Genomic DNA, 23,668 nt, shown 5'->3' on the forward strand with positions numbered 1-23,668 from the left:
TCTCACAGCTTAGGGAAATTTAAACCCCTCACCCTGCCATGGAAAAGGAAGAAAGAGGAAGGAAACCAAACCCAACCTTGGAATTCCAGTGTTGCTATTTTTACTAAAAAGCAGAGGATTTCAAGCATAAGGAAAACGTCCTTTTTGGTTCAAAAGGTGCCTTCTGCCGCAAAGGCCTTTTCTGCTGGGGGGAACCCGGCCAGCACCAGCACACACCGAGCGATTCCCCATGCCACACTGGGGCTGGCACCCTGCTGCCATCCCATCCATCGTCCCCGGTGATGGCATTCCCGGCAGGTGCCGGTGGGACCGTGCAGCTCACGGTGCCGTAGGGACGAGCGCGGCGGCGGTGGGGACGGGGCGGTGGGACAGCCCCCACGGGACCCCTCTCCTCGCAGGCTGCACCGGCCAGATCAACACCCTGCATGCAGAGCCCGCGTGCCGCCGTCCCACCTGGCTGCAACGTGGACAGTCATTTAATTGTACGCTCTGAATTTTAATTTTTTCAGCCAGTTTTGCTCTGATTGAATTTTAACAGATGTTTTGACTTGTTATAGGTGAAGGGGAAGCTGAGGAAAAAAAAAAAAAAACCCACCTAAAGTGTTTTTTGATTAGAACTTGTTCAAAGTTCTCCAGTGGAGCAGTTTCTACATCAGAAAATTCTGACTATGTGCTATCAAACATTTAATTTCCACAAATGCAATATAAGGTGATTCCTTCAGGTTAGAATCTGTTACAGTTATTAATCAAAGCAGGGCAGCTGAAATGAAACCTTTTATCGAATACTGTGACAAAGGGAGAAATTAAAGCATTTATGGAATGTATCAGATTTGTGTCCAAGACTGAAATTTCAAAATCCTGAAGTTTTCTCCATTATGAGGTCCAAATGTGGAGCATTTCTGTTTCAGGACAAGTGTGCAGCAGTTGGGGGGATGTGGGGAGCCGCGCTGCCGTGACCGTTTCATCTGCAGGGAGGGAGGGGATGGTCCCGAGAGCTCTGTGCTGCAGGACGTGGTGGTCGGGGACCAGCACGGGGTGAGGACGGTGCTGCCCCGAGCGCTGGCAGGGGCTGTTTGCAGCGTGGGTCCCGTTACACCAGCCCTTCCTAAGGGGAGCCTCACTGCAGGGGCTTGTTTTGCCCGAAATGTTGAGGTTTTGGTGAGGGCAACAGCACAGCTGTTCCCAAACACACGCTGAGCAGTGATCTGTAATCCATGGGCATTGCTGCCTTTATTATATTATTTGCAAGCTGGGAGCCCCCTGCTCGGAGCATCCCCATGTCACGAGCAGCCGATGGCCGGGTCTGGCTTGGGCAGGAGACAGCCCAGGGACGCGCGGTGCTTGGGCTGGAGCCAAGCATCTCATGCGCAGAGCCTGGCGAGTGCCCAGCCGCAGATACCGAACGATGGAAGGATTTCATTTAGCGGCGCTGCCCTGGCACAGCCGATGGACAGCGATCAAAGCGAAAAATATACGCTTAAATGTACGCAGCGGTTTTCATCCCCAAATCCTCACAGACAGACAAATCCATCTGCTGGTGAACTTTGTTTGCAGCCAGGCTCGGAGAGCCCCCGGGCTGGGCTCGGGACGTGGCCCGTGGCCAAAGCAGACGCGGGGACCCCGAGGCAGGGACCCGTCCCACGGCGCAGGGAGGTGACGCCGAGGGGCAAAGCCACCCAGAGCCACCGGCCCAGGCGGCGAGCACCGGTCCCTCCCCCTCCCTCTCCATTTCCCAAACAATTTCCTAATCAGACCTTTCTGTCTGGAGTTTATTAGTGATTCACAGACCAAGAGGAAATGGTGATTTTTGGGTCCTGGTCTGATGGAAGGGGTGGAGCTGGCGTCAATATTCCCCTTTTGTAGCTCAGCAGCAGATAAACCCCAGAGGAAACGTCTTGCGGGATGCCAGCTTCGCCTTCTTGGCAGAGCACATCTCCCAAACCGAGAGAAACCCTTGTTTTGTGAGTTAGGAAAGCAAAGAGGAAAGAGGCTGCTCCCCTGACACGGGAGGTTTGGCGAGGGGGGTTTCTCCAGCTGTGTGTCCCAGGGGCAGAGCTGGGTCTCCATCACCGATGGCTTGTCCTTCGCACCTCCGCTGGGCTCCCTGGCCCCACCGCTCCTTCCTCCACCTCCTCCTCTTCCTCTCCCTGATACCATCCCAAGGGCTGATCCTCGGGGCTGGGAGCTGTTGGGAGAAGTGGGCTCTGACCTCCAGTCCCATGGAAATGGTCTGGCCTCTGCAGGATTCCCGGCTCCTCTGAAATTCAATCTGTCTGCGGATTCCTGGCATTTTTCACCAAATACAGTGCATCTGTCACTGCCTTTGAGTCTGATTGAAATATAATTTGTTTTACAGGTAGATGGCAGGCAGCGGGGACCAGCGCAGGTGCTGGGGCTGGGGCTGCAGGGCCAGGGAGTGGGGCTCACCTGGATCCAGCTCCCTCTGCCCCCTTCCCCTGCCTTTGAGTGGTGTTTTCCCCAGAAAACCCCATGGGAAATGCAGACAGTGGGATATTGCGTGCGAGGGCACCACAGGACAGGGATGGGGATGGGGACAGGCATGGAGATGGGGACGGGGATGAAGATGGAGCAGGGACAGGGACAGGCTGGCAGCGATGCTCAGCTCCCGCTTCCCCCGTCGAGGCCGGGGGTTTTGCCAGCCCCTCCCTGGAGAGGAACGCCAGCGCTTGTGCAGCTTGGGGTTGCTTTTCTTTCCCTCAGCCTACAAAAGTGAGCAGGATCTATGAAAATAAAAGCGTTGTTTTTAAATTTTGTGAGGCCAAGAGGACAAACCCTTTATAGCATCCTCCTCCTCCGTCCATCGGCAGGACCCACCAGTGCTCCTGACATTAGGTTTTCCAGCCCCAACCCTGCAGTCACAGGGCAGCGCGATGGTCCCAGTGGCTCCTGTTCCCACTGGCAACATCGGACCTGAAGCCTTGGCCATGCAAAACCCCTCGCAGCCGGGGATGCGGCACAGCCATGCAACCCAGAGCTGTCGGTCCACAGCATCCCCCGTGGCCACATCTTTGCCCGGCTGACCGATGCTCAGCTCCGGTTTCTGCTGGGTGCTGGGAGAGCTGCTCCTGCCCGGCCACCGGTTCCCCTGGGACTCCCCCACGACCCCCCCTCATATTTACCCGAATGTGTTTACAATTACACCGAATGCCGAGCCGCCGGTGGCCGCCGCAGCCGGGCCGAGTCAGCAGCGGGGCAGCGCGGGGTTGGAGGTCAGCACGCTGTTTACTTTAATTTCTCTGAGAGCTTTTTGGGAGATTTCCCTCCTCCGTTATTAAACTCAGATGAGCCGCTGGGGAGGTTAGGTCGCATGTGGTTCAGGGCACTTTTTTCTTTTGTAATTTTTTTTTTTTTTTTTTTTTTTCAATGTTTCACCCTTAACTCTTTCGGGACGGGTTCCCCATCTCAGCGCTGGGGTCCCAGGCTGAGTCCGCTGGTGGGACAGTGGGTCCTGGGTGACCTGGGTCCTGGGTGGGCTGGTGCCCGGGTGCTCTTGGCCACGAAGGCACCTGGCTGAGCCGGTCCCAGCATCGCTGCGTGGCCGAGCATGGCCCCACCATGGCCATCACCCATACGAGGAGTCCTGCCCAGCTCCCGGCATGCACAGCCAGGCCGGTGCCCCATGTGGGACAGGGCGGGAGACGGGAACTGATGGGAGCCCAGGGAGGGGAAGAATGTGGAACTCTCCCAAAAAACCATGTTTCATTTCCTTCTAGCACTGCAGCCTCCAGCCTACACGCCTCCCCCCGCACGCAGCCTCCCCATGCACCCGCGCTCGCTTGCTCTCCCAGCCCAAGCGCTGGTGTGCACACAGTGGGTGTGCAGCGGGTGTGCAATGCACACGTGTGGGCATGCAGCGGGTGCACTGGGCAGAGGGGCTGCATGCAGAACCTGGGGAGCAGCAATGCCAGCGCTCACCTACTCCTGCACCCCACAGCTCTCCGGCAAGGCGGCGGGGTCCTTGTCCACAGGTCCCTGCCTGATGCCGAAGGTCCTTTCCCTTCCCTCTGTTGTACTGGTCCCCGCTGACAGGGCCGGACACGGCCATGCATGGGTCTGTCCCCCCATGGGTGCTGCAGCCCCTAACCCATCCCGCATCAGATGGCTTTGTACTCCCCAGTGCCTCCTTCCCGGCAGAGACATCGGGCACCCACCGCCGCCGCGTCCGCGACGCAGGGCCGACATCATGTGTGCACGGGGCCGACATGCGAGGGCTCTTTCTGGGACCAATTTTGTTCAAAGCCCGTGGCACGTTGCATCGGTTAGCGGGACACACGGCAGATGAGAAGCAGACAGCAGCACACGGGGCGAGTGTGGGGAACGGGGAGCCAGGTGCTGGGTTTGAAGGACGATTCCCACCATGGCCAGTGCCGGGCTCCCATCTCCGGCGTTTCCCCATGGCAGTGCCGGGTCTCTGCTGGTGCAAGGTCCCAGCGGTCGTGGAAGTGCCCTGGGTGCAAGGGGGCTCCCGCGGCCAGGACAGACACTGAGCCCAGGGAAAGGGTGCTGCATCCAGAGTCCCAGGGCTTGCTTTGGTGGAGAAATCTGGTACCAGTGCCTTCTGGAGCGGCTCTGGGGGGTCACCCCAGCACCCTTCTCCCCTCTGAGCCCCGAGGTGCACTGCACTTACGTTGCCCAGGACACCCAGCTTTGAAACCCCAGTGCATCAGGTCCTGCGCTCAGCCTTAATTATTTTTAATTTCCTGGAGGGAGAGCTTCTAATTTATTTCTGGAACAAAGTGAGGGAAGGGGAGGGGGAGACGACTCTGAAATCCATTGCTAGGCCCCCTCCACCTCCAAACCTTCCCTTTCCCCCTGTCCCCAAAGGGATCAGCCCAGACCTCCCCGTGTCCCCACGTCCCCTCTCCTGCGCCCCGAGCTGGGGCTCCCCGCAGCCGTCCCTGCTGGCAGCGTCCTTGGGACGAGGGGCAGCTGGGGCTGAGGGGACGGCTGACTCGCAGGGAAACGGAGCTGTTTTCATTGCAAGCAGCAAATCCCTCCGGTCTCCATCAGATACAGATAATCCCAGGACTGGGGGTGCTGGGCTGAATCTGAGCTGCACCAGTGCAAAACCAACCCCAGCGAGAAGACAGACCCCTGCAAACGCTGCTCCCGGCTCCCTCCGTGAACCCGGCACTGACTTGGCTCCCGCCATGGGCGGCATTTGGGGGAGGAACCCCCAAACGTGGGGAGGTTCCCGCCAGCGGAGCCAGAGCCAACGCAGCAGGTTTGCAGCAGGCTCCGGCACGTCCGCACCCACCGGCCCTACGGGAATTCCTGGGGTGGGGATGAGTAAAGCCGAGAGAGGAGCAAACCCAGCCCCTGTCCCGCAAGCCAAACTTCAGCTGAACTTGTAGCTTTCTCTTGCTTGTTGAAGTCTAAACCGGTGATGAAAAAGGCCTGTTTCAGATGTGCCTCCTCTCAGTAAACTGGAGGAGAAGGTCCCTGAACGGATGAAACTTTCCTCCTTGCTCTCAGTGATGAATATTTTGCTTTGCTTTGAGTTCAGGCCCCGAATGGGAGCAAAGCATGAACTAGCATTAACAAGCACTCAGCTCAAGGCAGAGCAGAGCAGAACTGAGCCCATTGTTTATCCAAACTGTTTTTTCTTTCCTGCCCAGTCACAGACACGTCCGAGTCGGTTTCTGCCTTTCCTGTGTGACGGGAAGGTTTTGTTTCTTTAATTGCAGGCTTTCCTAGGAGTGCTGCAGCCCAAGTGCCCCAGTTACGGCTCTCGGTCCTACCCCACCGATTTCTCCTCGATGGAGGTGTCGAAGCCTTCGGAGCTGGAGCAGCTCGGAGCAGGAGAGGCTGCCTAGGGGCCTGTGAGGCAGATGGGAAGTTAAAACAATTTATTTATCACTTATTAGCGTTATTCTACTGCTCTGAACCCTTGCAATGTCATGGGGGAACACCTTCTCTAGGCGTTTCTCCCCCACATCCCACCTCCAACAGCCCAGAGCTTCAGAGAGGATCTTTGTCCACCCCCAAAGCACCTTCATCCCCTCCTTCCCCCCCCTCAGGGTGGGTGCGAGGTGCCGAGCCCTCGGCTTCGGACAAGGTGGGTTTGGGCTGCAGAGCCCTTGGGATGATGGCGCTGTGCTCATGCCACATCTATCCCAGAACTACCACGGGACGCTGGTGAAGGCCACATTGGGTGGACCCCGCCGGAGAGCTCGGGGCAGCTCTGTGGGTAATGGGGGGGGTCTGCGGCACCCCGGCTGACCCCACCCCGTCTCCCAGCCCCAGGCCACCGACCTCACCGCCGTGCGGTGCATCTCCCCTGCCCACCCCCCAACACGCACCCTGGCCCCACAAAGCCTCTTTATCTCCCCAAACCCTCATGGTGCTTCATGTGACCCCCGTGTGCCGCCGTGGGAGCCGTTTGATGGTTGCTGAGCCTTTTCCTTTCCCAGCACGCAGACACCCCGGCTCTGGGTGAGGGGAATAAAGGCCCCATTGAGAGCGTGGGTCTCGCCGTCCCCCTCGTCCCGGTGGGGACCTGCTGAGCCTCACGGGACCCACGGGACGGGGAGCTGGGAGGGAGTCCGTGGGTCCCAAACCCGGCCGCCCCACCCGCGGGGCGGATGCACCCACACGCACCCACCCCACGCTGGGGACCTGGGTGACGGGGGGGGGGCTTCACCCCACGGACCCCTGCACCCTGAGAGCCTCTCCCACCCTCCTCCCTGGCCGGGCTGACACGGGTGGGAACCCCCCCCGCCAAGGAGTTTCCCGTGGGGATGCTGCGGATGCAGACAGACGCCCGGCCCGTACAGAGACATCGAGTCCCCGTAGCCCCGTCCCACCGTTCCCCCCCCCGCTCCCGGCGCAGCCCCGTCGGAAGTGCGGCCGTGACACCTCCCCACGCGGGGCCGCTTCCGCTCCCACCCGCGGCGGCGGCGGCGGCGGAGCGAGCCCGGGGCGGCGGCGGTGAGTGCTGGCTACCGGGGCGGCGGGGGCCGGGCCGGGCTCGGGAACTGGACCCCCCGTCCCCTCCTCGCCCCCCGCCCGCCGCCTTCTCCCCCCCTCCCCGCCCCCGTTTCCCGTTTTTTTTCCCCGTTTCCCGTTTCGTTTCCCGGTTTCCCGGCGCAGTGCGGCTGCGGGCAGGGAGCTCCCACCGCCGCTTCTCCCACGCTGACCCCCCCGCGCCTACAGCCGGTATGGGGAGTGAGGGGGGGGTCTGCAGGTGCAGGGATGCTCCTCGGCTCGCCCTTCCCCCGGGGCTGCGGTACGGTCCCCCCCCACTGCCCCGGGCTGGCACGGGTGGGGGGACACACGCACAGCCGTTCTATGGCGGTGGCACCCGGTCCTTCGTTGCCGGTGTCAGCGGGAGGGGAGGCTGCGGTGTCAGGGTGCCAGGCCTTTGGGAGCCCCCCCTGGGTGGGCGCAGGCTCTCGCCCTCCCCTCTCCGGTGCCAGCCTTGCTTTTGCAACCGGCAGCTCTTGGCGTGAGCTCGCCTGCCCTGGGCATCGTGCCCGCTGCTGGGGATAACGGGCCAGCGGTGGGACCGGGGGTCGGACCGCGTGCACCACGGTGGGTCTTCGCTGCTGCTGGCTGGGACGGCGTTACTGCTGCAGCCCCTGTCCCACGCCCCGCGCTGGGCACGCTGCGCCCCAGAGCCCTCCTGCCTCTTGTGCTGCTTTCCAGGGGTGAAACCGGGATGCTCGATGGGTTTCCCTTCACGCGATTCTTGTGAGCATGTCCTTGCTGGGAGAGAGCTCGGAGATCGGCTCTCACCGCCAATGACCCGGCAAGAAATGCTGGGTTAACCTTTCCTTTTCTGGTCCCGTCTGCTCCCGGTCCTGCAGAGAAGGAAGCGGCCCGGCCGGGGTCACCGGTCAGACACCAGACCCGACCCACAGCCCGACCCGGGGGGAGATGGCAGAGTTTGTGCAGAGGAGCCCAGGCAGTCTCACCTGCTTAAATACATTTTATTGCTGTTGGAAAAGCAGCTCCTTCCAAGCAAACCTTTACCAGCACTGAATTAATTGCACCTACCGCAAGCACTAACACTGCTGGAGCAGAGCGTGCCGGCTGAGCGCCCGCGCCCTGCGATGCCCTCCGACAGGCACCCAAGGGATGCCATGGAAGCGCGGGTTTGGGCAGGAGCTCACAGGGAGGAGAGCAGGGTGGAAGGTCCCTGCCCTGAGCTTTTGCATCAGGTGAGAAGTTGCCCCTGGGCGATGTTGCCTGGGGACACACTGAGAGCAGTGGCCAAACGCGAGAGCGGTGGCCAAATGCCGAGAAAGGATGAGCCCATGACTTGGGTTCAGTAGCTTTAAAGAGAGGCAGGTAAAGTTAGCAAATATTTTAACTCGCCATAGCTGGTCAGAGTTCTGGTTGTGCCAGCCCGCGTACCCCGCAGACGCGTTATGGCTCCGTGTCTCTCTTGCAGGCAGGAGACCGGCGAGATGTTTGCCGTCTGCGCGCCGGACACCCCGTTCCGGCAGGGCCGGGGGGGCCTGGTGCTGGGCACGGCTGTCCCGGGGGCCGGGCACGGGCAGGACTCCAACTCCAACTTCGTGGGAGAGGTGTGTGACAGCAATGAGAACTGGAGCCGGCCAGCACCGGGGTCCCCGCCGGAGGAGGGCTCCAGCCGGAGCGAAAACACGACAAATCCGTCCGATAATCTGCTGTTATTAATGCAGAGACAGATGGTCCAGGGCCAGCTTAGGGACGCCGTCCCGAGCCTGGGCGCCGCGCGGCCGCGTCCCCCCGAGCCGGGGGTGCGCAGCCCCCCCGAGGGAGCGGAGGTCGGCGGGGCGGGGGGCCAAAACGCCGCCGCCGAGGAGCCGGCTGGGGGATGCGGCAAGCCCCCGAGCTCCCCTGCGGAGGACAACGGCTACACCAGCAGCTCCCTCAGCATCGACAGCCCCGACAGCACCTGCGGGAGCTCCTGGGACCCTCCTGCCGCTGCCCCCCTCCCTGGGAGCCCACCCCAGCCAGGGGCGGCCGAGCCCGAGCCGGGGACCCTCTTCCCGGCACTGGCAGAGGCCGTGCAGCACCTCCAGGACAAGGAACGCTTCAAGGAGCGGGAGAAGGAGAAGCACCACATCCAGCTGGTGATGTACCGGCGCCTGGCCCTGCTGCGTTGGATCCACGGCCTCCAGCAGAAAGTGGTGGACCAGCAGAACCGGCTGCAGGAGAGTTTCGACACCATCCTGGACAACCGCAAGGAGCTCATCCGCTGCATGCAGCGCGGCCCGGCGTGCCCCGCCGGCGCGGCCGCCCCCAGCCCCTGAGGTGCCGCCGGCGCTGCCCCGTGCCAGCCTTCGCCCTCTCGGCCGGCGTGGGGCTGGCTGGCGGCGTCTCTGTGCCGCGCATGGGTGCGGAGCGCTCGCCGGGCGCCTGGGTGCCCGCCCTGTCCTTCCCATCTCTCTCCAACGTAGCTGAGAGTCCCTGAACCATTTTTCTCGATTTTCACCTCTGCGCGGGAACTCGTGTCCTTCTGCACCGTGTCCCGCCGGTCTGGGGACCGTGGGCCGTCGGGCTGGGTAGACCTCAGGACCTTGGGGTTTGCTGAGCCTGGGGTGATGAAGCTAATCTTTTAAATCTAATTTATGGTCCTTTGTATGAACCTGGCTGAGCCGCCTGTGTGCCGGGACGGGCCCTGCGGTGAGCCCCCTGGGTGGGAGCCGCCTGGCAGCGAGGGTCTCGGGGCAGTGATGCTTTTAAACGTACCTGGGCAAAGCACTTCAGTGCATGCTCGGGCACAAGCACAAGCTCACTTCATCCCCCGCATCGCACCCGCACCGGTGTGCCCGTACGGAAACAACCCAGCCACCGCTAAAGGTTGCTCGCGCTTTCGGTGTGAGCAAGGTGTCCTGAGCTGTTCCTCGGGACTTGCCCGGGTGCACCGCCTAATGAAGCACGTGTAAAAGCTTTGCAGATAAGATCTAAACTCATGCAGGGAGATGGAGTGAGAGAAAAAAAAAAAGTCATTCTGAAAAGTGACCTCAGAATGCTTAAAAATAAATTTAAGTGTCAACTGATTCAAACCCAATATATTTTTTTTTGATTCAGTATTAGAGAAGAGTTAATTCAGATTTTTCCTTACAGCCAGTGTGTATATGTGCACATCTGTCTGTCGTGGGAGATGCTTTAACACGGTGCATGATCAGGAAGCTGCTTGCAGACTTGTGCTGTTGGTGTTTATATTAATTTATCATTTGAAAGGAAAGAGAATATTTTTTTCTAATCTACATTTTATCCAATGAGGACTGCACACAGAATATAAAGAACAGTCTTCTTAAGTAGAGATTAAAAAGCAGGTGCTGTGTTTGTTTGCTGTATTTCACTAAGTGTTAATATGACATGTATTCTATTTAAGTCGCCAATGCGGAAGGAGCAGCAGCGGGGCAGTTTCGCTGTAAGCCGAGGGCTCAGCCAGGAGGGGACCACGCTCCCTGTCCTGCCCGGAGTCGCTGTGCAAAGCCGGGCACTAATTTTGTTTCTCGTCTGCAAAAGGAGTCTGACGAGAGATTTCAGAGCTGCCGTGTCCCCGCAGCCAGACTTCTACCTGCCGTCGGAGGAGCGGAGCTGAGAGGTGGCCGCGACTTCGCTGGGACCCCGCTCTGGTGCTAGGGTGCGGCACCCGGCCGGCAGGACGGCACGATTCGGCAGCCTTGGCAGATCCCGGCTTCCACCGACCGTTAGATGCTACTGCACTGCAAATACATAATCACGGCCGAGCCCCCCGCGACCCGTGGGGCCGGGGTCTGCGCTGAGCCTGCTCCCGTCCCGCACCGGGGCACGGCCGGGCTCTGCTCCTGCCCAGGGCTGCTGCCACCAATAGGTAAAATATGGATATCTCTAAAGTTCTGCTTCCGAAAAGGATGTTTTGGTGGTGTAGGGTAGACTTGGCTCAAAGCGGCCCATGCCGGCCCCTGCACCCGGCGCTGGGGACCGGAGCTGCCCGGCAGCATCCCTGCAAGGCTCGCGCTGCTCTCGCTGCCTCACCGTCCTCCTCCTCGCTCATGTCCAGCGCCTGCTGCCTGTGTCATATCCCAGACGTGTGTGATCGTGGGCATGTTGCACACCCTAATAAAAGCCTTGGAGCTTCTGAGCTGAGCCCCAGGTGGATTTGTTCCTTTATTGCCCCTTCGCTAGCCTGCCCACCCCGTGCTCGCCGCAGGGTGCGTGGGTGAGCAGCGGCAGGTCGAGGGCGCGGGTCTCGGCACCCTCCTCCCATCCCTGCATCCCTGGGCACGTGCCAGCGGGCAACGCGCTGTACCATCACCGGCAGTTCGTTCGTGTTCAATTCAAAAGCCTTTTTGCTTTTAAAACCTCGAGCGCGCCACTCCTCCCGTCTCTCCCCGTGGCCGTGGGGCAAGCGGGTGGCGGGGAGCCGCTGGCGCTGGGGTGCAGTGCGGGTGCAGGATTTACCCTCTGCCCCGGGAGAGCCTGGCTTGAACCGGGGTGACCGGATTCCCCGGGCACCCAACCACCCTGCCCTGCGGCCCCGGCTAGTCGGGCGGGATGGGGAGGCAGCTCCGGGCAGATGGGGATGGCAGATAAAAACACCTGAGTATTGACCCAAAGGTGACTTTGCCTCAGGCCTTGCAGAGATTAACTAGAGATGAAAAACCGAAGCTGTAGCGGGCCTTTGAACCTTCCTTCACCTTTTTCCTCCCCCCTTCCTGCTTCTCCTTTACAGCCCCTGCATCTGTGGGAATTCAGGGACGCAATAGCCCCTTTTGCAGACTCGGGGGCTGGGTTAGCAATTCATGAAGGGCAGAGCGGCTGCATTTTTCTATACTTATATATGCCCTGCAGCTGGGGCTACCGGGAGGTTTGGCCCCAGCCCTCGGCGGGTTCAGGTTCGTTAGGACACGCGTGTGCTCAGCTTTAAGGCCCGTTTTCCACCTTCGGCTGCTGCCCACGGAGCACACGCTCCGGCAGGTTTAGGGCAACATGAGACCTCCCAGCCCCGCAGAGAGACCAAGCGATTCTCTGTTTATCTTGGTCGAATGCTTTACACAAATAATTATTTCCAAGGTAAATATTGTGAAAATCCAGATTATTTGCTCAAGAAATGAAAGAATAACTGCGGGAGTACATCAAAGTGGTGGATCTGCTCTGCAAGCAAGAGGCTTCCTCCTCGGTTATTGGGAGCCCCGATGCTTATGCCCCCAGAGCTGGTTTGAGATGGCCAGTGCTGATTTGCAAAATCAACTTCAGACAGAGGTTTTTTCCACCCCCAGCTTCGGTGCCCAAATGAGATTTGGGAATTAATTAAAAACCCAACCAACTGCAGGGGGAAAAAACAATAAAGACACGAAAAGCTGCAAGGCTGAGCCTGGGCCAGCTTAGGGGGAGCCAGGACCTCACTCTGCACCCCCCTGGGCACTCGCACCCTGGGGGGCTGCAACTCTGCACACCCACCCCCGCCCCGCGCCCAGCTCTCAGCTCCCTCTGCGGATGCGGATCCGTCCCCGCGCAGGATGGGTGCAACGCCCGAGGACCATGGCAGGGACATCTCCATCCTTGGGGATTTCCAAGCCTCGGTAAATAAGGGGCTCGCAGATGGATAACGTGGCTCTCGGGGGCTCAGAGGAGACACTCCGGCTCCAAAATCTTCCCAGGTCGGTGGGAAGACTGAGCATTGCCAGTGGGGTCTGGATCAGGCCATTGTGCGGGGCCGGGCAGAAGTGGGGAGCCGTGTCGGGGATGGGGCTCGCACGTGATCGCTTCCCCGGCACGTGGGGGAAAACGAGCTCCTATGGACCCTGGGGCATGTGAGCTTGAATTTCCATGCACAGCAGACAGGGCCCTTTGTTTTTAAGGTCTCCTCTGAAAGTTTATTGTTATTATTATATTAAATCCCTGTAACACTGGACTGGTTTTACTGCACAAAGCAAGATTTGGCAAACGTTGCTTTTCTTTGAAAGTTAAAATAATAGCATTAAAAAAAAAATCAAGTATTTATGAAGCTTTGGAGGGAAATATTTTACCTTGTAATTTGAACCCATTCTAACTCTTTCCAGTATTTTGTGGGCTTAAAAAAAAGTCTTTAAAAATAAAATCAAATGATGTGATAACTGATGCCATGAAAGTACAAAAGAAAATTAATCATCTCAGGCCATTAACATCCAGAGATCCAGGCTGGGACACACTTAAAGCATCCCGGGATCCCCTGTTTATTGTGTCTTGGAGACTTGCAGATCTCACGTATTCGGTTTACCGCAGGAAAAGGGCTTTCCTTTGCCCTCGGCTGGCAGGGTGAGCCCAGCCGGGGCTGCTCCCCTCGCCCCAAACGCCAGACCCGGCGTGGCGAGGGGCTCCATGGGCAGCCCTGGGGTCCCACCATCCTTCCCCTCTGCTCCCCAGTGCATGGGGGACTGAGGCTGCCCAGAGAGATGATCTCAGCCCTTATAGGATCCATATGTGCCGCCGTGCCGGGAGCACCTGCCGCTGCCTGGGAGGTCTGGGAGGGTGGTGGGGAGCAGAGGGGCTCTGTCCTTGCTGCACCCCGGGCCGGGCTCAGCTGTCCTGCCTGCGGGCATCTGAGCCAGGCGGCTGAGAGCCTTTTCCATGCAGCCCCCTTATCGGACACGGAGCGGCACGGATCCTGCAGCCCCCTCCAGACAGCTGGGAAGCGTGGATGGGGGAGGCAGTGGGGAAAAGGGAGGGGGTCCGGGTCTGGGGCAGGGGTCGGAGGGGACCTGCCCTGCTCCTGCCTGGCGAGCATCGCCCATGGGATGCCCAGATGGGTGGCCTGGAGGGACCTCTGAGCAGAGGATGCCTTTGCTGCTCCTGGTTCTTAGCAGGGAGATGCTCCTTGCACAGCCAGTCTTCGTTTTCCTGCAGCCCTGGGTAAGTGGTACCGAGCAGTGGGCACCTGAGGGCTGGAGGCAGGTCCTGGGGGCTCGTGCGTGGCCTCGAGCCTCGGTGCATCCCTCCTCTTCCAGCAACATCCACTGGGACAGACCTCCCTGGGTGCCGGACCTGTCCCTGCAGCGTTTGGGGACTGTCCCAGAGTGATGCCAAAGCCGTCCCGCAGCACTGCCCCAGAGCTGTTGGCCAGGCAACGAGCCGAGTCCGGCACCAGGGCCGCATCCTGCACCACGCTGGTTGAAGTGGTCCTGCACCCCGCGAGCCTCTGCGCAGCCGCTGGTCGGTGACCTCTGTGAAAGCTAAATATAAACCCAACAGCACTCTGAGCTGTTCCGTGCCAGCCGAGCCAGAGCGCTGCTGACATTTCAGCTTATTGGGGCAGCAAGTACCGTGTTCAGGATTCAAAACCGCTCAGCTCTTTCCCTACCCCAGGTGCTCTGGTGCATGTCTGGACCAAGATTCACACGATTTTTTCAAGCTATTCTTCCTCCCTGATATTTTGTATTTAATTTTAAATGCATTACATTGGTGGTATAAATACCATCACCCCAGCCTCCTGCTTGAAACAGAACAAAGCAGCACCGATGCCAAGAGCTTGGGATGGATGGAGACTGCAGGCAGGTTTGGGAAGTATTGGGGTCTTCCCCCTGCCTGCACTGTTAACGTGCATCGCAAAACCCCGCTGCCCTTCCAGGACGTTTCTAAAAACTCAGGGTGCATTAAAACCCAGGCATTGTCCCAGCTCGATCGTGCAGGCTCGCACACATCACGCTGCAGCCGTGCACCTGCACACGTGTGCCCGGAGCACCCGCGGCCCCATGCGCTGCCTGCCTGCCCGCAGCCGGAGCCGAAACTCGCCGGGACCCGAACCTCGCCGGGACACGACCCTCGCCAGCCAGGCAGGCAGCTAGATGCTCTGGCACAGCCCCGGCATGGTGTGCGGGTCCTCCTCGCTCTGGCTTGGACTTTTCTTTTTTTCCAAAGCTGTTTCCCACTTGTCCTTTCCAGCAGCAGCGGGATGGGCAAGACCCCGAGTGCTCGGCTCTGCCACGGTATCTGATGAAAACGCAGTTTGAGCCTGCCTTCTTTAATGATTCCCTTTGAAATGTTGTTGCTTCCGCACATCCCCCTTCGGGGTAGAATATTAAGCAAGAGCAACTCGGCTGGAAATTCAGATTGTTTTCGTGTCTGTTTTCATTTACATTTTAATGATAGAGAAATCTTAGAAATCTGGCTGTTTGCAGCACGGCTCCTCAAAAGAAAAGGGAAAAAATCACCTGCAACCATCTAACCTTTGCCCTCTGCAAATGGCACCAGGAGCTGGGGATTGCCAACAACTTTCTGCCTGAAAATGCTTTTTGCCCCCTTTTCTTGCCCAGGCAGCAGGGATTTCAGTGGGCAGAAATCGGCTCTCGGGCATCGCTGCCATCGCAGGGGCTTTGCCCAGGTGCAGCACTGAGGCACGGGCACGCTGGGCGGTTTGGGTGCCGGTGAAGGGGATGTGGTGTGAAGGGACGAGCAACCGGGTGCATTCTGTTCAGTATGGTTGGGTGCTGGAGCCAAGGGTGCTGGGTGCTGCTCCAGGAGCTCACTGCACCCCCAGGAGGAGGGGGAAAGGGGTCTAAAACATGCCCAGGTCTCATCGCCTGCCTTGGGCAGAGGTCGGGGGGATTTTCCTGCAGGGATCCACTCTGCAAGAGCAGAGCCCCATCCTGGGAACTGGCTGTGCTCAGCGCCTCGCCAGCAGCTCTTCGGAAGAGGTACAGGGATCCAGGCCCCCCTGAGAAAACAGCTGGGAGTAAAGATCACTAGAAGAGAAGCAATAAACTCTCGGTTATTCTTCTGCCATTGAGGCCAATCAAGCTGCAAAGAGTGCCTCAAGGCCAGTTGTACATCATTATTTCATAGCGCATTCCCTGTATGATATAGTGGCTGTCTTGCTGGAGGGAATGCCTTCCTGGTTTTAAGCATCAGCACTGAAATATCTAGAGCCCTGGAACCATCGGTTTGAATCCCAGAAGCCTCAATGCTGCACTTTATTCCTCCAAGGGAATAATAATCTGAGTGCCACGCAAGCTGCCTGTCTATGAGCATTTGATTGAGGGCTTAAAAACAAAGGTTCTGCTTGGACAGCCAAGAAACACCTCCCCAGCCCCAAACAGGGCTCGCTGCAATGGTCTGCTGGCTCCTTTTGCCCGGGACGGGGGAGACGATGCTCAGGGGGCTGCTGCACGTTAGAACGGGGCCGGGGGCTGCCGAGGACGGGCTCCAGCTCAGCTGTGACGCATTTGGGACCGCGGCACCCTCTGCAGACACGAACCCCCGGGGCTGCAGACCCCCGGAGCCAGGCTCAGCCCGGCTGGAAGCAGCGGCCCCCCCGGGAACGGCCGGACCGGCCACCGAGCTCCCCGCAGGCCTGGGATGCTGCGTGCCACTGGAAGCGGAGGAAGGCTCAGGTCGGGGTGGGTGGAGGGAAGCTCCCAGCTTATCTGTGTTTAGATTGAAACCGAAACGCCAGCTCTGAACAAGCCTGGCTTGGCTGCGTTCATGGGCTCTATCTGTGTTTTCCATCTTGGAATCTCCATTTTCTTCTATCTTGCCTTAATTTCCCTGCTCGCCGGACAGGGCCAGGAGGGAGAAGGCAGCTTCCAGTTCCCAGTCATGGATGGAGGCTGCATTTTGCAGTAGAACAAAACAACAAAGAAATGCATTTGGTTTTTTTTTAAGTCTATTGAGGACTCAGATAATTTTGGTTTGCTTTCCAAAAGTCTCCTTCCACCCCACGGCTCCAGCCCTGCCCTGCAAGTGGCACCATCTGTATTTTTACGTTTGAGTGATGCTGGCGGGAGGAGCGGCTGCTGCCGGCGAGAGGGAGAGCACCGTGCCACCGGGCTGTGCCAGGACCCGAGCGGCGTGGATCTGATAACCACGCGGGCCCTTTCATCTGCTGAGCTGCGAGAGATTTTATTTCTCAAGCCATCCAAAAACTTTCCAGGGTGGGGAGATCCAAGCTGACTTTCCACCTCCTTTGTTTTCTCCGGGAGGGCGAGGAGGGGGGATGCAGAGCCCAGGCAGGCACAGGGGCACGCACGCTCCCGCAAACCCACCGAAACCCGGCGGATAAGACGGAGGCGCGGAGAGAAATGGAAACTTTTTAAAAATTCATGAAAAACAAGGAATACAAAGACGAATTAAGAGAAGCCAGTAGCATTGGGCTGAGTCTGTTTGGTGTTGATACTGTGCAGAATTAAGCCACACTGGTCTTTCTTGTGGCCAGAGGGTAGGAAAAGGGCTCCCAGTGGAGAGGACCCAGCCCAGCGCTGGCGATGCTGAGCGGGGATTGATAACCCGGCACGGGGGGGGCGGCACGGCTCTGCCGCATGCTGCTCCGGGCCGAAAAGCCTGCATTTATCCCAGCGATAGCAGCCAAGCCAGAGCTGCGGGCCTTGGGGGTAAAAAAGGCTTAAAAACCCATCCTTCATTCATCAGGCAGCTGAGACGGAGAGGGGGAGGAGAGGAAGACAAAAATAATGGAGAACGAATTAAGAGTTGGGGGAAACGGCGGGGGGGGGGGGCTGTCGTGCCATGGACGAGGGGCTCAGCCCTGCCTGGACCCTCGCCCCCAAAACCAGCAGCAGGCAGGAGCTCGGGTGGGGAGATGCCCACCCCACGCTATCCGCAGGAGGGGATCAGGACATGCCTTTGAAACCCAGCTGAGATGTCACTTCCCAGTCCCCGAGCCTCTCATGCTGCCTCTGCGGATGCTGGTGGGCAGGGGGGGCAGCGATGGGTGCTGAGTTCTGGCGTCCCCTCGCCCGCTGTCCCCCTCCTGTGCCCCAGCGATGCTGGTCAGCTACCGGGAATTTTGCAGGCAGGGGAAGAAGGGAGGAAGGTTCATTAGTCACTTCTCATCGAGCAAATAACGCAATGTGACAGCGAAAGGCTGCTGAGCACAGCTAAGAGGGGATGCACAACTCTCCCGCACAGAAAGAAACCCACCATGCGGAGACAATGCTGCCTGACAGCGCGGGCAGCGGGCAGGCAGGGACCCGCCGGAGCAGCGGGCTGGGGGCTGCCCGCGCTGGGGGATCGGGGTGCACGGGGCAGGCAGCGGGAGAGGACCAGGGGGGTCTCGGGGCTGGACATGGTCATTGCTGGGACACGCTGATCTGCTGGGAAGCGGGCTGCCCCCCCAAAACACCCTGCCTGCAGTGCGGAGGTTTCTGCTGCCCGTGGTGGGCTCTGCCTGCAGCCCCCAGCTCTTTGGGACATGCTCGCGTCGGGGTGGCTCGCCATGGAAAAGTTTCAAAAGGACTCAGTTGGGTTGCACGCTGGAAGAAAACCAAGTTTTAAAACCTTGAACATTTGATGAAACAGTTCTTGTTTGCTGGCCAACCCCACTTCGGAGCCCATCGACTGCAGGGCCAGAAGGGACCATGATGAGAATTGAATTTGATGTCTTACCCAGTATGGGCCAAAGAAAGTCACTCAGTACCTTCTCCACCAGCCCCACAATTTCTGATGGCAGCATCGCTTTTGGGAAAGCATCCGTCGTCTCTGCAGCTACAAATGAGGCCTTGGGCACATCAATTAACTTCTAATTTTAACCTCCCGGGTGCAAAATGGGGATGACCATGGCAGGTCTAAGAGCAGGTGTAGAAAGCCCCCTCTCTATTCCTCTCAATGGGATGAGACATCTAAAGAACATTCGGGACCCTGACAGACCCCAGGGAAGACCCTCTCAGGGTGCTGGGAATGAGCTGTTAGCACCCTGTGGTGGCCACCCAATGACCATGCTGGTCACCCACCCAAGGAGCAGAAGTGCCACCACCTAACTTCTCCCCATTGACAAGGGCGTCTCCTGCCAAGTTGCTTAGTAAGGTCCAAAGCGCTAGGATTGCACTCTGGAAATAATTCAAATTAGGCATGCATGTAATTACAGATATTTTATCCAAACAGGAGGAGCTAGAACATCACTGGGTATCTAGGGAATCATCATGCTAGATGCAAAGTGGGAAGCGATGCAGCAGATGGGGGGACAGGCTCACCCCCCGCCCCAGGAGCACAATGCCGACCCTGCCCGTGCCTACCCGGTGGGACAGTGTGCCAAGAAGTGTCCTGAGTCTGTGGCACTGGCTTGGGCATTCTAGCCAAGCTGACCCCGGCACTGTGTCCTGCCTCCCGAAGGCTGAGCCTTCATCCTTGTCCTCCTCTGCTGTCCCTCCCACGGACATGGTATGTCGTGGTGGGACAACTGTCCAGGCAGCGGGTATCCCACCAAGGGCATCCTGCATCCTAAATGCTTGGAGACGGCACGCTCCTGTCCCATCCTGCTCACTTGCCATATCTTTTCAAGACCTGCCAGAGGAGACCTTACTCCTCCCTCACCTCTCCACCACTTAATTCTTCCTCTCTCCCTCCAAATTCATTATTTAGTTTTCACTCTTATTTAAGGGTCGGGCATTCAGGGGATGAGGCTTGGCTGAAGAGATGCTGTGAGCAGTAAAGATGTGCTGTCATGCCCGAGGTTCTTGCAGGGGAGCTGGGGTCCCCTGAAGGTCCAATTGTCCAACCGTGGTGACCTGGCGTGCGTCAGGCAGGGCTGCACCTGAGCGTGCAACCTCCTTCGGCAGCTCGTGTGCGGACGACGAGGCCGTGGCAGCTCCCAGCCGTGGGACCTGGCAGGCGGAGAGGTCAGGTCCGGAGACCTCCCGGCACCGCGGCGGGAGCCACTGGGAGAGGCGTCACTCGAAACAGGTTGTGCTCCTCCAGGCCAGCCCTGCTCCAGTACAGCTCTGAGCAGGTTTTGCACGCCCTGGGGTTTTTGTTTTGTTTTGTTTTGTTTTGGTTTTTTGCTTGGAACCAGCCCAATCCACCAAGTTTTGCATGATTTTCTGCCTCCGGCTCCAGGCTCTGCAGAAACTCAGCCTCTCAGCTCGTGCCAGACGCCTGCCGCCGGCTCCCGGTGCTGCCAAAACTGCCCCGGAGGCTGTTCAGGAGTCACCAGCTCGAAGCCTGGGCACGAGCCTTGCCCCGTGCCCGGCAGCAGCCCTGTGGCTGCAGGGACGAGGTGGGGATGAAGCCCGGGGCACGGGCTCGTCCCCGGTGCTTGGGCGGCTGCGGCCGTGCCGGTGCGGAGCGTGTCGGAGCAGGTTCCCCGCAATAAAGGTGAAACTCGCAGGGAGCTTCTCTCAAATGAAAGGCAGCCCCTGGAGCAACCTTTCCTCAGGAATTACCCTGCTGATTAATCTCTCCCGAAGTGACTGGTGATAAATGAAGCGATTAAGGGACTGACCTGCCAGTGGGGTTGGATTTTTTTGGAGGGGGCGGGCAGGGAGGGATGCTCTCCCCCCCCGGCCACGTTTGGGGTTCTTTGCAGACCTGGCACCTCCTAAATCTGTATCTCCGAACCAGCCTTTGCCTGGCTCCTGCAGTTCGGACTGCAGTGGGAGAAGGTCATCTATGGCCACCAGCCATGGGGGGTCTGTCCCTGCTTGGTGGGGGCTGAGGGGATTCGGGGAGAGGGTGCAGAGCCCAGTGAGGCTGGAGCAGACCCCGTGCAGGCGGGGGCCAGGGCAGAGGGATGGGGTTGCTGTGGCTCTCAGCTGCGTTTGGTGGTCCCTGCATGTACCAGGGGCTAATGCGTGTGAAAAGCAGATTTATTTTTGCCTACGTTTCATATTCTTCATGCTCCACGGTGGGAGACAAAGGATCAGCTCTTCAATGGAGTCCTAAGAATAAACCTTAAACCTCATCAAATCCAATCCGGCAATAAAAATTGCCCAAACAAAAGGCCAGGGACTAAGGGTGGTGGCGGGGGCCTTTTCGCCACGATAACAAGTTTTCACAAGACTGTTTATCCGCACAATTTGGAACGACACTTAAAATCTCTAATCCCAATAGGCATGAAAGTGCTTGTCCTGAGCAAGCAGGTGGATTGTCCCGGAGCGGCCAAGTTGCCAATGATGCTCGGTGGCCGCCGCGGTGCCCGTGGGGGTCACGGGGAATGTGCTGAGACGGGGCAGCTGCAGCCTGAATGCTTCTCTTCAACCTCAAAGCCTCGGCTCCTCTCCCCCCCCAACCCCTCTCCATCCCACCCCCTATTCAAGCCGGTTTTAAAAGGCAGCAAAATGGTTACAAGGTTTAAAGCAGAGGCGAGCAAAATGCTCCACAATAGGGAGGACAAAGGAGGGCTGCGGGGCCGGTCCCTAATCCAGCGCCCATGGCAATGCAGCCCGGACCCCGTGGCTGCGAGGATTAAACCCGCTGCCAAGGGGAGGGTTTAGCGGCAGGGCTGGAGGGGGTGCAGAGGGGTGTCCCCCCCCTCCAGGCTCACCAGAAGGGGCTTTTCTGCAGCAAGAGCCCTCCGGGGCGGTCGTCCCCTCCCAGGGGCTCAATGCGGGAGGTGGGGTGGAAGCAGCCCCTCTTTTCCCGGGGGGAGCGGCAACGATTCTCAGGCTGGTGTGGACCCCGCGGAGGCTGGAGGTGGGATGTTGGGAGCCAGCTGAGGATGCAAAACCACTGATGCAGTTGGGCTCAGCGGAGATGCTGAGGGTGGAACAAGAGCCACCGTGTCCCCAGCGGCCTCTCCGGCCCCAGGGAATAACTGCAACAGCCTGGGGAACCGCAGAGCAGGATCCAGCCCCGGTCACGTCTTGCAGCCAAGACCTTGCACCCAGGGGTTCTCCCAGCCCATCCTAGACAGCTGCTGCTGTTTGTAACTGCTCATTTGGAGGCACCCACGGTGAGGCTGTCGATGCCGCACGTGAGAAAGAAAAAGCACAAAGATATGAAGGATCTGAAAAGAAATGGCATGGAGCTGCACCAAGGGGTGAAAGAAGTGAGCAAGGACCAGCAGAGAGCGTGGCCATGGGGCTGAGGCCCCAGAGAGTCCTTTTAGCACTGTGGGGTGGGCCATGGGTGCCCTTCAGATAGGATTGATGTATCTGACAGTTTCATAAATGTCTGTTGCTAGTCATAGGGGGTCACAGCCCCCCTGACACCCAACCAGCCTGGTTCCTTGCCCTCTTATTACTTTCCCAAAAGAAATCCTTTATTCCTCCTGTTTTTACACAAAAATCCTATGAAGTGTTAACAGCAAACGGCAGCTGCTAAGTTGCCTGACTTGGGGCCTTCCAAGCCCATGCCGTGAGCCACCGGACCAGCTGGTTTTCCCTTACGGCTATTTCCGCGCTCCGGACACAGTGCCGCGCCAGGAGCTGGTGCCGACTGCCCCAACACAAGGCTATGGTGAGGGGGAATCTCCCCTGCGGGGCAGGAACGGGGTGAGCCACAACCTCCCCCCCTGAGACCAGCAGTCCTGTGACCGCCAGGACCGGTGACTCGGGATGCTCACATGCCTTTCCCTCACTACCCCAAGACCGCAGCCTCACGGCATCCAGCACAGTCTTGGCTCCTGATGCATGCTGCCCACCCTCGTTTTAAGAAAAGCTCCTTTCTCTGAGCCTAACACTCACCCCAGCACCCAGGACAGGAGCTGTCTCTCCCCCTAGCATCAGGCTTCTCCGCTGTCTAAAGTTGGTCTTGAAATTAAGGTAATGATTTTTGCAGTCTCCGCTTCTGCATTGCTGCTCCCGTGTTACCTGCTGGAGCAAGGCACCGTGCCCACCCAGCAGACGGCAGGGGCTGCTAATCCCTTTAGCACCCCATAACTATCACTGAGACAGGAACAGGGCTTGGGATAAAACCAAACTGCCATCCCTTTCACACGTGGAAGCGAGGAGAGAAGCATCAGAGGGTCCTCGCCAGGAAGGGGGGGGGAGTTCTGGACCCCGCTCGGGTGCCGCAGGGTGTTGGGGGACGCGTTACAGCGGCAGCGACACGTCCCACCGGCTCCTCACCGGCGCTCAGGGTGGATGAGCGTTAGCACAATGCCACCAAGCCATGTCTGCGGGTGACAACCGCGGCACCGCTAATTGGCACCGCTGCCCATGTCCTCACCCCGCGCCCGCTGCAAACCGGCTGCGGTCACGGCACGGCTTGCCTGCGATGGAAAGCACCGCTGGGCTCGTGGTCGACCGATGCCCCGGGGTGTCCCAGGGGCGGCTGTGATGTCCCAAGGGAATGACGTTAGAGGAGAGGTGAGGGATGTGCTGCATCCCACTCCCCAGAGCTCAGGTGTGTCGCAGTCCCCGGCCCGGGATGCTCCGAGGCTCCTGCTCATCGCAAAGAAGCATTTAATTACTGTCAGCGCCCGAGTCCCGCAGCACGCGAACTGCTCCCTCCTTTCCCCAAACACGGGCTGGGGGTAGGTCAGGGCTTTGGGCCGTTTTCAGACACAGGTTTGAGATCCAAAGGGAAGGACGGAGATCCTGGGAGCACACTGTGATCACTGGTGTCAGAGCAGCACGGCTTGTTTCTAACTGGCAGGTAGCGGAGAGCGTGGGCAGCGACTCAACCCCTGCACAAAGCTGCCCAAGGTATTTCTGGTGAGGAAAAAGCACAGAGGGAAAATCTTTTCTGTGCATAATTGTGGACACTGGTACCGTGTTTCGATACGCTCAGTCTGAGCCAGGCCACCCTCTCCTTCCCTAAAAGAATCCACATTTAAAACAACCTCTATGTAACCAAAGCAAAAGTAATACCGTATTTGGTCAAGTCATATATTTTTCCTTCCCAAGTTCATGGTAAAATGAAAGCGCTTGAATAAAGTTGAAAAAAAAAAAAAGACAGTAAGGTTGTGCTTTAAATTAGCATTAATTTACAAAGCCCAGACAGACACGCTAAGCAAATTGTGCCCATTAATATATTAACAACAGATTTGCCCCTACTGCTCCTTTGGGTCCAGAGT

The 23,668-nt window shown here is 58.7% G+C and overlaps 1 protein-coding gene across 1 annotated transcript; it reads left to right on the forward strand.

Annotated features, from left to right (window-relative positions):
* Positions 1 to 6,882: 6,882 nt before the first annotated feature.
* Positions 6,883 to 11,091, forward strand: C16H1orf216 (chromosome 16 C1orf216 homolog). The gene is made up of 2 exons (XM_069802899.1): positions 6,883 to 6,951; positions 8,417 to 11,091. The coding sequence occupies exon 2, from the start codon at positions 8,433 to 8,435 to the stop codon at positions 9,261 to 9,263; it is 831 nt and encodes a 276-aa protein (XP_069659000.1). The 5' UTR covers positions 6,883 to 6,951; positions 8,417 to 8,432; the 3' UTR covers positions 9,264 to 11,091.
* Positions 11,092 to 23,668: the final 12,577 nt, after the last annotated feature.

Source organism: Haliaeetus albicilla, chromosome 16 (genome assembly GCF_947461875.1).
Source record: "Haliaeetus albicilla chromosome 16, bHalAlb1.1, whole genome shotgun sequence".
NCBI lineage: Eukaryota > Metazoa > Chordata > Aves > Accipitriformes > Accipitridae > Haliaeetus > Haliaeetus albicilla.

Excerpts from the sequence above, each read along its gene's own strand:
- C16H1orf216 (XM_069802899.1), top strand. The coding sequence starts at position 8,433 with ATGTTTGCCGTCTGCGCGCCGGACACCCCGTTCCGGCAGGGCCGGGGG.